The sequence below is a fragment of the Musca domestica genome, unplaced genomic scaffold (genome assembly GCF_030504385.1).
Source record: "Musca domestica strain aabys unplaced genomic scaffold, Musca_domestica.polishedcontigs.V.1.1 62, whole genome shotgun sequence".
Lineage (NCBI taxonomy): Eukaryota > Metazoa > Arthropoda > Insecta > Diptera > Muscidae > Musca > Musca domestica.
Window position 1 is genome coordinate 1225082 of NW_026712369.1, and position 16187 is coordinate 1241268.

Here is a 16187-nt window from a genome sequence, read left to right on the forward strand (position 1 = left end):
AAAATTATTTTAAAAAAAATCCACGCTTATTTAGGGTCTTTCCAAAATTATTTTAAAAAAATCCACGCTTATTTAGGGTCTTTCAAAAATTATTTAAAAATGGATGGTTTTTTGTATGACGTTGATTTAAACACATATTTAAGTCTGTAGCCTAAAAGCCATCCCGTAATCTTTCTCAGACATACCACATGTGCCAGAATAAAAATTGAAAATTTGAATTTTTAGACGATTCGACGAACCTCACTTCCGAAACTCATCATAAATAAATTGTTCAAATTTTGCTCAATATTTATTATTGCATTTCATTTTGAAATTTGTATCAAAAAATGCTAGAGAATACTCTCAATTCTCCTTTACTGGTCCGAGAGTGATAATGAAAGTCCTTATCTGCATGGCACTCAATTCAATTAAGAATTTCCGATCACCTTCCATCTCCAAGGGCAAATCACCCACAGAATATTTTATGCGTTTCAATTTTTCGCTACGCATACGATTCAATTCCTGATTCCGCGGCGATTTCATTTCCCTCTTTAAACGATTGCTTTCCGCTCCCAATTTTCCTGCCGGCAATAGCTCATCATAGAATTGTGTCGAAACCATAGGCCTCTCCGCCTTCTGCAGCTGTACATAGTTGTAGGCCTTTGAGAAAATGGCATAACTTTCATAGCTATCCTCTTCAGGATCGGGTACAAATTCCATGCGACGATTTTCATCCAACCAGGCGTTGCCATCCAGGGTGGTCTCACGCATATTGCTGATTTGGAAGGCCCCAAAAATGCTCTTCACATTGAATTGTACAAATTTGGAGAACTCCGGATCTTCATCTTTTTCGAGTAGATGTTCGAAACGTACAAGGATTTCATGATCATGCCAGGGTTCAAAGGTCAGCAAGTGGATGTTTTGCGGCAAGCTGGCCGACATGGCGGTGAACTGGAAGTGAAATAAATTAAATTATGGAAAAATTTGAGGTCATCCTACTCACAATATTGGTGAACCTTTGACGCCATTGGGTGTAGCTATAATTTGTGGGACTTAAGAAAGTCCATGGCGCCACAGTTTTCTCCAGCTGAGTAAATCTCTCCACAGCCTGGAGGGTTGGACTTTGATCCAGCTGCGATGAACCAAATATCAAATAATGTTTGCCCCGCGCCACCAAACCCTGGCCATAGGCGGTCTCATTCAACGACTCATCCACACCAAAGGCATCATCATGCAAAAGTCTCCGATGCACCATCAACTCCAATGAACCATCGGCCAATGAGGACCCTCCTTGGGCCCTATCCGTCAAAATGGCCAAACGGGCATGTTCATCCTCTAGGGCAATTTTCGTCGTGACCGGATAATAATTACCCGCAGTGTGTTCTAATAACTTCACCCTCCACGTATCGCGATGATCCTTCAGACGTTTTATCATTTCCCGACCATTCGAATCGGTATAGAAAATACCCTCGGATTTTATGTCGGCATTGAAACGTGTTATGATTTCCTTGCCCACACCATCTTCTATGGGTATCGGACCGACTAGCCATTCAAATTCCGCATAACGTTGACCCTTGTAGACCCTAATAACTTGACTAATCCAATCGTTGAATTTCTGATGTACCTCCTCGACCAAATCGCCACGATACACCGTGATTTCGGGAGCCACGGTAACCGTGCGTACCCTATCCGCCTTGGGCCTAAAGATATAGGCACCCGATGAGCGATTGGCAAATTCACGATTATCTCCAATGGCTGCCTCGTAGTACAAGAACTCCTGGCTGACAATACGCGAAACGCCATCGGATTCAACATTGGCCAGGAAACCATTTGTGTCGAAGGTTAGACGTATAAACTACGGGAAAGGAAAATAGATTTTCATCAAAACATTTCTAAATTTCTGAGAGAAACTTCTCCTTACCTCATTTCCGATATCAATCAAACTGGACATATTCTCAGGATCTGGTACCGGTTTCATGTGATGGCCATTGGATTTCGTGATGTAATAGGATTTATAACCAAATGCCGGCAATTCGGAGGCTAGGAATATTAACTCATATTTGGCCTGGGATTCTCGGAAGGTTAGATTTTGCACAGGCTCGGCGACGGGAACGTATTGGATGTCCAGGACAACATCTAAGGTAAAAATATAAAAATTTAATTTCAGAAAAATAATTTTCAAGGCCGTTTAAAAATAAGGATATATTTTTAAGACTTTGCGGAACAAACTATTAAAAACGGAGAAAATTAGAAATCAGATCAAACCTGATACCCCCACATCAATCAGGTCGCAAAAGTTGTTCCGACGAAAGTCGGCATCCTCGTTGCTGTTATTAATTTTTTTAAACATAAATTTCTGAATAAATCTTAGGAACTCCCTATTTAATTTGCTACCCTCGTTGATTTTTTTTCCGCGCCTGATCGAATGGCCCTCGTCGATGTTTACGTGTTTGGTGACATCAGAACAACATACCGTCAGGACATTGCATTTCGTCGGAGACCAACAGCGACCAGCAGCAACAATAAGCCTGTGTAGGTGAAATGGGAGGCTTCGCTGACTAAATTTAGGTGACAACGGGTCGAAGTCCCGGCGACGCAGTACCTTTGAAGAGTTCGTAACTCTTGGGTTCTCGGTATTTTTAAAAAAAAAAACCTGAAGAGATCGTATATCGTGGTTCTCTGTATTTTAGGGTAAACCCTTGGATTCTCGGTGCTTTTAGATTTAACCCTTGAAAAGTTCGTATCCCTTGGGTTCTGGGTATTTTAGATACAATTCTTGTAGAGTACGTATCACTTGGGTTCTCTGTACTTTCCTTGCCATGAAGAAGCGATACCTATCCCTTGGGTTCTCGGTATTTTAGGTATTACCCTTGATGAGTTCGTATCCCTTGGGTTCCCGGTGTTTTTAAATATAACCCTTGAAGAATAGGTATGCCTAGGGTCCTCCGTGTTTTAGTGAATCCCTTGATGAGTATGTATCCATTGAGTTCTCGGTATTTTAGCTATAACACTTGAAGAATCTGCATCTCTTGGGTTCTCGGTATTTTAGATATAACCCTTGAAGAGTTCATATTTCTTAGATTCTAAGTATTTTTGGTTTAACCCTTGAAGATTCTGTATGCCTTGGGCTCTCGGTGTTTTTTAAAACCCCGTTGAAGTGTTCGTATCCCTTGGGTTCCCGGTGTTTTTAGATATAACCCTTGAAGATTTCGTATTTCTTAGGTTCTCGGTATTTTATGTTCATCCTTGAAAGAGCTCGCATCCTTGGGTTGTCGGTGTTTTAACTATAGCCCTGGAAGAGTCGGAATCCAAAGTTTCTTCCATGTTTAATAAAGCCCTTGATAAGTTTGTATCCCCTGGGTCCTGGGTATTTTAGAAAAAAGGCCTTCAAACATTCAAATCTCTAGAGTTCTCGGCATTTTTAGATATAACCCTTGAAGAGTTCGTATTCCTTTGGATTCTCGGTATTTTAGGTATAACCCTTGAAGAATCTGTATCCTTTGGCTCCTCCGTGTTTTAGTAAAGCCTTTGATGAGTTTGTATTCCTTGGGTTCTCGGTGTTTTAGCTATAGCTCTGGAAGAGTCGAAATTCCATGCGTTCTCGTTATTTTAGACATTACCCTTGGAGAGTTCTCGGTGTTTTAGCTATAGCCCTGGGAGAGTCGTAATCCAATGGGTCTTCCATGTTTTAATAAAGCCCCTGATAAGTTTGTATCTCTTGGGTTCTCGTTATTTAAAAAAAAGACCTTCTAGTATTCACATCTCTAGAGTTCTCGGCGTTTTTAGATATGACCCTTGAAGAGTTCGTATCCCTTGGGTTCTTGGTATTTTAGGTTTAACCCTTGAAGGGTTCGTATCCCTTGGGTTCTCGGTGTTTTTTTAGATATAGCCCTGGAAGAGTCTGAATACCTTGGCCTCTCGACAATTTAGGTTTAAGCCTTGGAGAGTTCATATCCCTTGGGTTCTCGGTATTTTAGACAAAGCTCTTAAAAAGTTCGTATCTCTTGCGTTTCTGGTGTTTTTAGATATAACCCCTGAAGAGTACGCATTCTTTGGGTCTTCCGTGTTTTAGTAAAGTCCTTGATGAGTCTGTATCCCATGGCTTCTCGGTATTTTAGACATAATCCTTGATTGGTTCGTATCCCTTGGGTGGTCCGTGTTTTGCCTTATCAGTGATTTAGGTAAAATCCTTGAAGAGTTTTTTGTGGGTTCTCGCTGTTTTAGCTGTAGCTTTGGAGGAGTCCCATCACCTGAGCCCTAGCGGATATTAATCGTACTATGAATCCCTAGAACTCCTCACTCTCACTCTATCTCTCTCTGTACAAGAACCCATACGACTAACAAACAAGGAGGGTAACTGCTAGCAACAGAGATGGAAGGACTACCAGCAGGAAGCGATCCTCTTTCTCACTCTATCTCTCTCCCCCCTCTCTCTCTCTCTCTCTCTCTCTGTAGAAGAACCCATACGACTAACAAGCTAGGAGGGTAATTGTTAGCAACGGTATTGAACGGAGAGGTATCTAACCGCTGGATACGATCGGTGAACTTAGTTAGGTCACCCCCGTGATATTCAGCCAGTCGTTGTGGATATAGAATAGGGTAAACTTAACCAGGTCGCCTACCAGCAACGAAGATACCCAAGCCGTTTGGGGAACTTAGGCAGGTCCCCCCCCAAAACACGGAATAAAAACAGATTTGTAGCTCTAGATACATTCTTTCTAACCCCAAATCGGACTGTGGTGTGCTCCCACAAAAAAAAAATATTTTTTTTTTCAAAAAAACAAAAAAAAAAAATCTTTCAAATAAAGCTTTTAAAAAATTATTAGAAATATTAAACAATTCTTAAATTGTTTTTTAAATAAAAATGTATAAAAACAAATATTTTTTTTTTCGAAATGAGTGAAATTTAGCCAGGCTTTGAACCGTTTTTTGGCATAATGTTTCAAGAAAATATATATAATTTTTTTTTTTCAAAAAATAGAGTTAAATATTTTTTTATAAAAATTTCTTAAAATAAAATTTATAAAAATATTTAATATTTAAAAAAAATTAAATGTTTTCTTCCAAAAAAAAGGTTAATTTTTTCACAAAAAAAAAAGTTTAAAAATTCATAAAAAGTTCTTAAAATTATCTTTTAAATAAAAATTTAGAAAGATTAAAAAATATATTATAAAAAAAAATATTTTTTCAAAGATTTAATTTTATTCAAACTATGTTTAATTTTTTTTCAAAATATTTCTAAATTTTTTTTTAATGTTTCAATTTTTTTCAAAAAATGTTTAATATTTTATTAAAAAAAACTTTAAAATTTTCATTAAAAGAAATAAGATGATCTTTAAAAAATATTAGAAAGAACTAAAAAATATTAAAAAAAATTAAATGTTAATTTTTTTTAAATAATTTTTTCCAAAAAAAAAATTTAAACAATATTTTTGTTCCTATAAAAATGTATTTGTTTAAAAAAAATGTTTAAATTTTTTTCGTAAGAAGAATTAAGATTATTCTTAAAATAAAATTTATAAAAATATTTTATATTAAAAAAAATAAAAAATAAATATTTTCCAAAAAAGGTTAATTTTTTCACAAAAAAAATATTTTAAAAAAAAAAAAATGTTTAAAAATTCATAAAAAGTTCTTAAAATTATCTTTTAAATAAAAATTTTGAAAGATTAAAAAATATATTATAATTTTTTTTTTAAGATTTAATTTTGTTTCAAAAAAAAAAAAAAATGTTTAATTTAAAAAAAATGTTTAGTTTTTTTTCAAAAATGTTTAAATTTTTATCAAAAAAAAAAAAAAACTTTAATAATTTTCATAAAAAGAATTAAGATGATCTTTAAAAAAAAATATTAAAAAGAATAAATAAATAACAAATGTTTAAACGTTTCTTTTGCTCAAAAAAAAAAAAAAAAAATAAGTTTTCCAAAAAAAAAAAAAAAAAAAAAAAAAAGATTAAACAATATTTTTTTTCCTATAAAAATTTATTTTTTTAAAAAAAATTTTTAAATTTTTTTCAAAAAATGTTTAAATTTTTTTCAAAAAAATTTTTAATATTTTTCATAAGAAGAATTAAGATGATTTTTAAAATATTAGAAAGATTAAAAAAGATATTTAAAAAAAATTAAAGGTTTAATTTTTTTTTCCCAAAAAAAATTTAATTTTTTCCAAAAAAAATAATTTTTTTAAACAATATTTTTTCCAATAACAATTTCTTAAAATACGCTTTTGAAAAAAATCTCCAAAAAATACTTTCAAAAATTCTCACCTTTATAATCCTTGACGACATAATTAACATCCGGCACCGGCAACCTTACATACTCATCAGTCGTATGACCCAGTGGATTATATAAAGTCAACACGAAACGCTCACTTTGTTCGGAAACATCACACGAACTGATGTTGAGCAGTGAACAAGTTTTAAATTCAAATTTAAAAGGCCTTGGGGCACCATAACGCTTCGGTCGCGGCGAATCACCTTCCACCAAAACATTCAAAACCGATCGAGCATTAGCCGAACACGCTCTCATTGCAACGCTGAGATGTCGGGCATAGTCGTAGGCCACCTTTTGCTTTTCCGTACCCGTAACAGCATCGTGATGTTGCATTACACCCATTGTTTCGCGCATAAAACCCAAGTGGGGTAGGAGTTCGGGGTGCAAATTCGGAGTGAGGGTGGTAAGTTGTTTGCACACCTGCAGAAAATTATTTCCCATACGTTCGTAACGTTTTATCGTGGGCCTCGAGGTGAAATAGCCCGTCCAATAGGCATGCGGATCCGAGGCATAGGGGAAGAAATCATCGTCCTTTGTGGGCCACGTAATGCCCGCATCGTGCAGGGCCTTCAGATAGCAAGATGGTGTGGAGTAGAGGAGATTTATGTTCGAACCATTGGCCTGACGTTCATTGGCATATCTGTGGGGGAACATTTTTGGGATTTCAAGTACATTTTTGGGGGGTTAGAGGAAGTTGCAGAATCTTTTGCTTAAACCTGACTCACTTGATTAATTTATCCAAATTTTTATACCACATATTGGCATTTTGATAATGGAAATCCTCACCCATGGTAACCAGGATATTTTTGGAACGATAACCCTCAGCCATTTCGAGGGCAATTTTCAAGAATTCATCTACCTAGGGGTCATGAAGAGGATCTTAATGCAAAGATTTTCAAGATTTTCAGGAGGAAAGTCACTGCTTTTTTGAAATAATTTCAAAATCTGGGGAGATCTCATGGAGAAAATTTTCATATATTTTAAGAGACCGGATTTTTTTTTTCAATTTTTTTTTTTTCAATTTCCGATCATAGAGAAAATTTTGATATTTTTTTCAAAGGATGGTGGAAACATGACAAGAAATATTTTCGATGTCTGATTTTTTCAAATTTTTTTTGAATAAAGAAAATTTTGATATTTTCCCACGGATTGAATATTCGTTGAAGAAATATTTTTTAAAAAAATCCACGGATTGAATATTCGAGAAAGTTTTGATATTTTTAAAGAGGACGTCGATGTTTTTCAAATTTTTTTTCAATTTCCGAATATAGAGAAAATTTTGATATTTTTTTTTTTCAAAGGATGGTGGAAACATGACAAGAAATATTTTCGATGTGTGATTTTTTTTTCAAATTTTTTTCAATTTCCGATCAAAAAGAAAATTTTGATATTTTTTTCAAAGGATGGTGGAAACTTAACAAGAAATATTTTCAATGTCTGATCATGGGTAAGGATTTTTTCTCAATTTTTTTTCGGAGCCAAATTTAAGCAACTTTTCATTTTTTTCCAATTTTTTTTTTTTGAATATTTTTTACCTTATCAATTTATCCAAATTTTTATAATAAACATTGGCGTCCTGATAGGTAAAATCACCACCCATGGTAACTATGATGTTATTGGTGCGATAATATTTCGATTGTTTTTTGACAAACTCAAAAAACTCATCGACCTGGCCAAAACGAATTTTTAAAATATTTAAAAAAAAATTAAAAATATTTTTTAATCCTCCTCAACTTACCCTCCTCTTCACATTATTATCCGGACTATGTTTACCATCAATGATGGGCTCATCGGCACACAGGATGTCGAAACAGAATCCTGGCGGTGGCTGATATTGATTGTACAACGCTCCCGTAAAGAGATGTGAACTCTCATCCAAATTGGCCGAAGCTCTCCATATCATTTCGGCTGTTTTCGTCATTAAACGTTCATCTTTATCCTGATAGTCGAGTCGGCCAAAGAACAGGCCATCGAAACCCATTTGCGCAAACATTGATGCCATTTCACGTGAATGGCCAAAGGGATCAATTTGCCAGCCAATGCGAGGTCGACCACATTCGCCAAAGGTGTCGTTGAGGCGTCTACGGGGGAGAGAAATTGGAAATAAATAATAATGAATATTCTTTGAAGAAATATTTTTTTAAAAAATCCACGCCTTAAATATTCTTTGAAGAAATATTTTTTTAAAAAATCCACGCCTTAAATATTCTTTGAAGAAATATTTTTTAAAAAATCCACGCCTTGAATATTCGTTGAAGAAATATTTTTTTAAAAATCCACGCCTTAAATATTCGTTGAAGAAATATTTCTTAAAAAATCCACGCCTTGAAAATCTTTAAAGAAATATTTTTTTAAAAAATCCACGCCTTGAATATTTTCAAAGAAATATTTTTTTAATAAATCCACGCCTTAAATATTTTCAAAAAAATATTTTTTAAAAAATCCACGCCTTGAATATTTTCAAAGAAATATTTTTTTAATAAATCCACGCCTTGAATATTTTCAATGAAATATTTTTTTTAATCAATCCACGCCTTGAATATTTTCAAAGAAATATTTTTTTAATAAATCCATGCCTTGAATATTCTTTGAAGAAATATTTTTTTAATTAATCCATGCCTTGAATATTCTTTGAAGAAATATTTTTTTAATAAATCCACACCTTGAATATTTTCAAAGAAATATTTTTTTAAAAAATCCACGCCTTGAATATTCGTTGAAGAAATATTTTTTTAAAAAATCCACGGCTTGAGTATCATCCAAAAAATATATTTTTTTTTTAAATCCACGCCTTGAGTATTTTTCAAGAAATACTTTTAAAAAAATCCACGGCTTGAGTATCATCCAAAAAATATTTTTTAAAAAATCCACGCCTTGAATATATTCAAAGAAATAATTTTTTTAAAAAAATCACTGCTTGAATTCATCCAAAAAATATTTTTTTAAAAATTCGTCTACTTGAATGTCTTAAAAGAAATATTTTTTACAAAATCCAAGCCTTAAATATCTTCAAATTTTGTTTTAAATATTAAAAAATATTTTTTTGAATATCATTTCAATATTTCTTTGGGGACTTTCAAAGAAATAAAATTAATTTATCTGAAGTGTTTTTAAACTAGTGTAAATTTGTAAAAAATTCTCCTACTCACCTTAGACCCCAGGCAAACTGATCAATTACACTTTGATAATGTGTGGTGGCCTCATCATTCATGCTCCATGCCCCACCGATGAATTCCAAACGTCCCTCATCGACCAACATGCGTACCTTCTGCTTCATTTCGTCGCTTTGTTCGGACCACCATTTGAAAAAGAAGGCCGATTCGACATAGATAAAACGCTTTTTGGGATCTTTCAGCAATTCCACGATTACCGAATCCAAAATGTATTGAACTCCGGCTTTTTGTATCAACGTTTGACTGCCATAGTAATATTGGTCTACGGTCTTCAGCCAGCCAACATCGTCGTGGGTGTGCGGCACCAAGTGGACATTGAGCATGTGGGGTTTCGGTTTGGGACAGCTCTAAAATTATGAATTTATTTCATTATATTTTTTTCCTTATTTTTAAATATTTATTTTTTTAATTGTCTTATTTTTTTCAGTTTTTTTATTTATTTTTTTTTTATTTTTCATTTTTTTTTTAATTTCCTTATTTTAATTTTTTTTTCAAATTGTTTTATTTTTCATTTTTTAATCTATTTTTTAATTAATTTTCTTATTTTTTTTTTTAATTTTTGCATTTTTTTTCAACAAAAGACAACGATTCTGCTCCCGTTTTGCTTTATTTGTTATTTTTTTCTGTGTGATTTACATTATCAGCGATAACATTATTTTGACCTACCGCATAACCACATTTGGCCCCTACATTTGGCATGGATTTTTGTGGACGTAATTCGACCACGGTCAAAATTGCCAAGAAAATGCCTAGCCAGGCAAGATTTTTGACCGACTTTAAGTCGGAAATTAACATTGTTGTTTTTTGATAATATTTTTTTCACTTCGTAAGAATTTTTCCAATTTTCTTTTTTCTTTCTTTTCACTTCGATTTTTTAATGGCTCGCGTAAAAACAACAAATCCCGCTGTGTGATATCACCGCAACGACTCAAACCCAACTGAGTTCTAGTAGAGAATTTAATTGATATTTATTTAATCCAGACTTAGCTCAATTGTCTTTCAAGTGCATGCCTTTGTGTTGGCACCTCAAGCCACACTCAAGCGTATCTTAAAGATTGTGAGTTGAGTGGAAGAGAATTGTAACCGGCAACCAGGGATTTGTTTACACAGTAGGGGGGAGAGACTTTTTGTTATTGTGCTCTCTCTCTCCCTCTCTCTCTCTCTTTCTCTCGTTTTCAATTGCGTACTCTTTTTGTAATGGCAAGTGCAGGCCATTGTCAGATAAGGCAGGATAGAAAAATGCTCTACAGTCCAGCATGAAATTGTAGCAGAAGAAGGAAAAACAAGCCACTATCCTTGGCTTTTATAAAATGTCCTTAAATAAACATTAAAAATATTCCTTTAAAAATTCTCTTTAAAAAATTCACAACTTGAAAAAAAAATTAAAATAAAAAAAAAAAAATTTTGTGCAAAAAATTTTTTTTTGTAAAAATTTGTCTTAAAAAATATTTAAAAAAAAATCTAAAAAAATTGTCTTAAAAATATTTATAAAAAACTGTCTTAAAAAATATTTATAATAAACTGTCTTGAAAAAATCCATGTCATAATCCTTGAAAATTTATTTTTTAAAAAATCCACGCCTTAAAAGATCCTTGAAAAATTATTTTTTTAAAAATCCTTGAAAATTTATTTTTTAAAAAATTCACGCCTTAAAAAATCCTTGAAAAATTATTTTTTTAAAAATCCTTGAAAATTTATTTTTTAAAAAATCCACGCCTTAAAAGATCCTTTTTTTTAAAAATTATTTTTTTAAAAATCCTTGAAAAATTATTTTTTAAAAAATTCACGCCTTAAAAAATCCTTGAAAAATTATTTTTTTAAAAATCCTTGAAAATTTATTTTTTAAAAAATCCACGCCTTAAAAGATCCTTTTTTTAAAAAATTATTTTTTTAAAAATCCTTGAAAAATTATTTTTTAAAAAATTCACGCCTTAAAAAATCCTTGAAAAATTATTTTTTTAAAAATCCTTGAAAATTTATTTTTTAAAAAATCCACGCCTTAAAAGATCCTTTTTTTAAAAATTATTTTTTTAAAAATCCTTGAAAAATTATTTTTTAAAAAATTCACGCCTTAAAAAATCCTTGAAAAATTATTTTTTTAAAAATCCTTGAAAATTTATTTTTTAAAAAATCCACGCCTTGAAAAATTATTTTTTTAAAGTCCTTGAAAATTTATTTTTTAAAAAATCCATGCCTTAAAAAATCCTTGAAAAATTATTTTTTTAAAAATCCTTGAAAAATTATTTTTTTAAAAGAAAATCTATGATAAATTATTTTTTTAAATAATCCTTGTAAAACTACTTTTTTAAAAGATCCACATCTCCACGCCTTGAAAAAATCTTTTTAAAAAATGAAAAAAAAATTTTAGAAGATCCACGCTTTGAAGAAATATTTTTTAAAAGATCCACGACTTGAAAAAAATATTTTTAGAAGATCCACGCCTTGAAATAATCTTTTTAAAAAGATTCACGTCTAGAAAAAAATATTTTTTAAAAGATCCACGCCTTGAAAAATATACATATTTTTTAAAATCCCTTTCTTAAAAGATCCACGCCTTGAAAAATATATATTTTTTTTAAAATCCCTTTCTTAAAAGATCCACGCCTTAAAAAATATTTTTAAGAGACCCACGCCTTGAAAAAATATTTTTTTTAAAAAATCAACGCCTTGAAAAAATATACATTTTTTTTGTAAGAGATCCACGCATTGAAAAAATATTTTTTAAAAAATTCTCGCCTTAAAAAAAAATTTTAAAAAAATTTAATCTTTAAAAAATCCAAGCCTGTGTTGATGGATACATTTTGAAAAAAATGTTCTTTGAAAATACCACGCCTTGAATATCATTTCAAAAATATTTTTTTAAGTCCACGCCTTGAATATCATTTCAAAAATATTTTTTAAAAATTCCTCGCCTCAAATATAATTTCAAATTTTTTTTTTTAAAAATTCCTCGCCTCGGATATAGTTTCAAAAATATTTTTTAAAAAATCCACGCCATGAATATCATTTCAAAAATATTTTTTAAAAAATCCACGCCTTGAATATCATTTCAAAAATATTTTTTAAAAAATCCACGCCATGAATATAATTTCAAAAATATTTTTTTAAAAAATCCACGCCTTGAATATGATTTCAAAAATATTTTTTAAAAAATCCACGCCTTGAATATCATTTCAAAAATATTTTTTAAAAAATCCACGCCTTGAATATGATTTCAAAAATATTTTTTAAAAAATCCACGCCTTGAATATCATTTCAAAAATATTTTTTAAAAAATCCACGCCTTGAATATCTTAAAAAAAATATTTTTTTAAATAAATCCACGCCTTGAATATCATTAAAACAATATTTTTTAAAAAATCCACGCCTTGAATATCATTTCAAATATATTTTTTTAAAAAATCCACGTCTCGGATATCGTTTCAAAAATATTCTTTAAAAATTTCACGCGTTGAATATCATTTCAAAAATATTCTTTAAAAAATCCACGCCTTGAATATCATTTCAAAAATATTTTTTAAAAAATCCACACCTTGAATATCATCCCAAAAAAGTATTTTTTTTAAAAATCCACGCCTTGAATATCATTTCAAAAGTATTTTTTTAAAAAATCCACGCTGTGTATATTATCCAAAAAAATATTTTTTTTAAAAAATCCATGCCGTGCATATTATCCAAAAATATTTTTTTAAAAAAATCCATGCCGTGCATATTATCCAAAAATATTTTTTTTAAAAATCCACGCCGTGCATATTATCCAAAATATATATTTTTAAAAAATCCACGCCTTGTGTATCATCCAAAATAATATTTTTTTAAAAATCCACGCCTTGTTTATCATCCAAAAAAATATTTTTCAAAAAATCCTCGCCTCGAACATAATTTTCAAAATATTTTTTACAAAATCCTCGCCTCGAATATAATTTCCAAAATATTTTTTAAAAAATCCACGCCTTGAATATCATATCAAAAATATTTTTTAAAAATTCATTGTCTTGAATATCTTTGAAAAAAATATTTTTTATTGCTATTTTTTGGCCCTCGACTGTATTTCCAGCCTTGTTTATGCTCGATCACTATCAGTAGGTTTCATCAATGGCTCGTCTTTCCCGTTGAGTTGAATTTTTGTTGCAAAACCCAGCGATTGCTTAGGTGGAGGGTTGAATGGTCGTTTGATGAGTTGGTCAATCAGGTTAATTACCAATACACTCAAAAGGGTTTTACTTTCCAACTTAGGTAATTATGGATGTAATTTCTTATCGTGTCCTATCTATCATTGGTGGATAGAAACGAAAATGCAACTAGAATTTAATGGGTTTCTCGTTGAAGAACCGGATTTGTTTTATCAAAAAATGTGGCCAAACCTGACTTTTGAGATGGACTATTGGAAATGATTATTTTTATTTATTTATTTTTTTTTCAAGGAAAATTTTAATAAAAATATCTACAGATACCCAAAAAATATTTTTTGCAGCTACCTGTACGGATTTACTTCCTCAGCATAATTTTTATGTAACCAATTAGAGGTTGTTGATAATGAATCAATAAATTGCCAAAAGGTGGGAACTTTAGTACATATACACCATAAATTGTTATGACCATTATCGAAATACGTAATACGTTTTAGTCATTCGCACTCAAGTATGTATATCCCCTTTTCGTGATAAGCAGTTTCATAGAGTTTTCATTTCAACTTGCAACAAAATCATTCATGCATTGATTACTTTTTTTTAAATTAAAATACAACTTTTCGAATAATTGGATTATGTTGATAATGAAAGTTGAAGATAAGAAAATAATAAAAAAAAATTGAAAGGGAAAGGGAAGCATTTTCTAAAGGTCCCAAAAAAGAGGTGATTCTTAAAATATATTTTTCAAAGAATTTTTAATATTTTTCAAGGCCATCCATTTAAACAGCTGTGGATTTTTTAAAGAATATTTTTTCATGGGCCATCCATCCAAACAGTCGTGGATTTTTTAAGGATATTTTTTCACGGGTCATTCATTCAAACAGGCCTGAAATTTTTAAAGAATATTTTTTCAAGGGCCATCCATCCAAACAGGCGTGGATTTTTTAAAGAATATTTTTTCAAGGCCCATCCATACAGGCGTGGATATTTTAAGGAATATTTTTTCAAGGCCCATCCATACAGGCGTGGATATTTTAAGGAATATTTTTTCAAGGCCCATCCATACAGGCGTGGATATTTTTAAGAATATTTTTTCAAGGGCCATACAGGCGTAGATTTTTTAAAGAATATTTTTTCAAGGGCCATACAGGCGTAGACTTTTTAAAGAATATTTTTTCAAGGGCCATACAGGCGTGGATTTTTTAAAGAATATTTTTTCAAGGCCCATCCATACAGGCGTAGATTTTTTAAAGAATATTTTTTCAAGGGCCATACAGGCGTGGATTTTTTAAAGAATATTTATTCAATACAGGCGTGGATTTTTTAAAGAATATTTATTCAATACAGGCGTGGATTTTTTAAAGAATATTTATTCAATACAGGCGTGGATTTTTTAAAGAATATTTATTCAATACAGGCGTGGATTTTTTAAAGAATATTTATTCAATACAGGCGTGGATTTTTTAAAGAATATTTATTCAATACAGGCGTGGATTTTTTAAAGAATATTTATTCAATACAGGCGTGGATTTTTTAAAGAATATTTATTCAATACAGGCGTGGATTTTTTAAAGAATATTTATTCAATACAGGCGTGGATTTTTTAAAGAATAATTGTTCAATACAGGCGTGGATTTTTTAAAGAATATTTATTCAATACAGTCGTGGATTTTTTAAAGAATATTTATTCAATGGCCATACAGGCGTGGACTATTTTAAAGAATATTTTTTCAAGGGCCATCCATCTAAACAGGCGTGGATTTTTTAAAGAATATTTTTTCAAGGGCCATCCATCTAAACAGGCGTGGATTTTTTAAAGAATATTTTTTCAAGGGCCATCCATCTAAACAGGCGTGGATTTTTTAAAGAATATTTTTTCAAGGGCCATCCATCTAAACAGGCGTGGATTTTTTAAAGAATATTTTTTCAAGGGCCATCCATCTAAACAGGCGTGGATTTTTTAAAGAATATTTTTTCAAGGGCCATCCATCTAAACAGGCGTGGATTTTTTAAAGAATATTTTTTCAAGGGCCATCCATCTAAACAGGCGTGGATTTTTTAAAGAATATTTTTTCAAGGGCCATCCCAGGCGTGGATTTTTTAAAGAATATTTTTCCAAGGCCCATACAGGCGTGGATTTTTTAAAGAATATTTTTTCAAGGGCCATACAGGCGTGGATTTTTTAAAGAATATTTTTCAAAGGTCATCCCTGGCGTGGATTTTTAAAGAATATTTTTCAAAGGTCATCCCAGGCGTGGATTTTTTAAAGAATATTTTTTCAAGGGCCATACAGGCCTGGATTTTTTAAAGAATATTTTTCAAAGGTCATCCCTGGCGTGGATTTTTAAAGAATATTTTTCAAAGGTCATCCCAGGCGTGGATTTTTTAAAGAATATTTTTTCAAGGGCCATCCTAGGCGTGGATTTTTTAAAGAATATTTTATTTTTTTAATTTATTTCAACGCCAAATATCCAAATGTTTTCTTTTTATGTGTAATCGCATTTCTCAGAATCTTCCGTTACTGCCAACGAAAAACACTTGAAACCATACGAATTAGCCAATCCAACCACTTTAATAAATTATTTTCAGAATTAATCAATACAAAATCGCCAAACGCCACTTCATCTTGTTGT

The 16187-nt window shown here is 31.3% G+C and overlaps 1 protein-coding gene across 2 annotated transcripts; it reads right to left on the reverse strand.

The window, feature by feature from the left end:
- Positions 1 to 263: 263 nt before the first annotated feature.
- Positions 264 to 10344, reverse strand: LOC101894887 (lysosomal alpha-mannosidase). Of its 2 annotated transcripts, none has more exons than XM_005189932.3 (8): positions 10091 to 10344; positions 9401 to 9771; positions 7990 to 8332; positions 6977 to 7110; positions 6245 to 6891; positions 1901 to 2115; positions 983 to 1834; positions 264 to 930 (listed from the first exon to the last, which is right to left on the reverse strand). In XM_005189932.3, exons 1-8 carry the CDS (start codon positions 10217 to 10219, stop codon positions 343 to 345), a joined length of 3279 nt encoding a protein of 1092 aa, XP_005189989.1. In that variant the 5' UTR covers positions 10220 to 10344; the 3' UTR covers positions 264 to 342. The 2 variants fall into 2 exon arrangements, with proteins under 2 accessions (XP_005189989.1, XP_005189988.1); XM_005189931.3 differs by lacking the exon at positions 6977 to 7110 and adding an exon at positions 7787 to 7920 and having other exon boundaries at positions 10091 to 10343.
- Between the last annotated feature and the right edge of the window lie 5843 nt (positions 10345 to 16187).

Coding starts and splice junctions, on each gene's coding strand:
- LOC101894887 (XM_005189932.3), bottom strand. CDS start 10,219: ATGTTAATTTCCGACTTAAAGTCGGTCAAAAATCTTGCCTGGCTAGGC. Junction 7,111..7,989: donor ATAATAATGTGAAGAGGAGG/GTAAGTTGAGGA, acceptor CATGACCCCTAG/GTAGATGAATTCTTGAAAAT. Junction 2,116..6,244: donor TGTCGTCAAGGATTATAAAG/GTGAGAATTTTT, acceptor TTTTTACCTTAG/ATGTTGTCCTGGACATCCAA.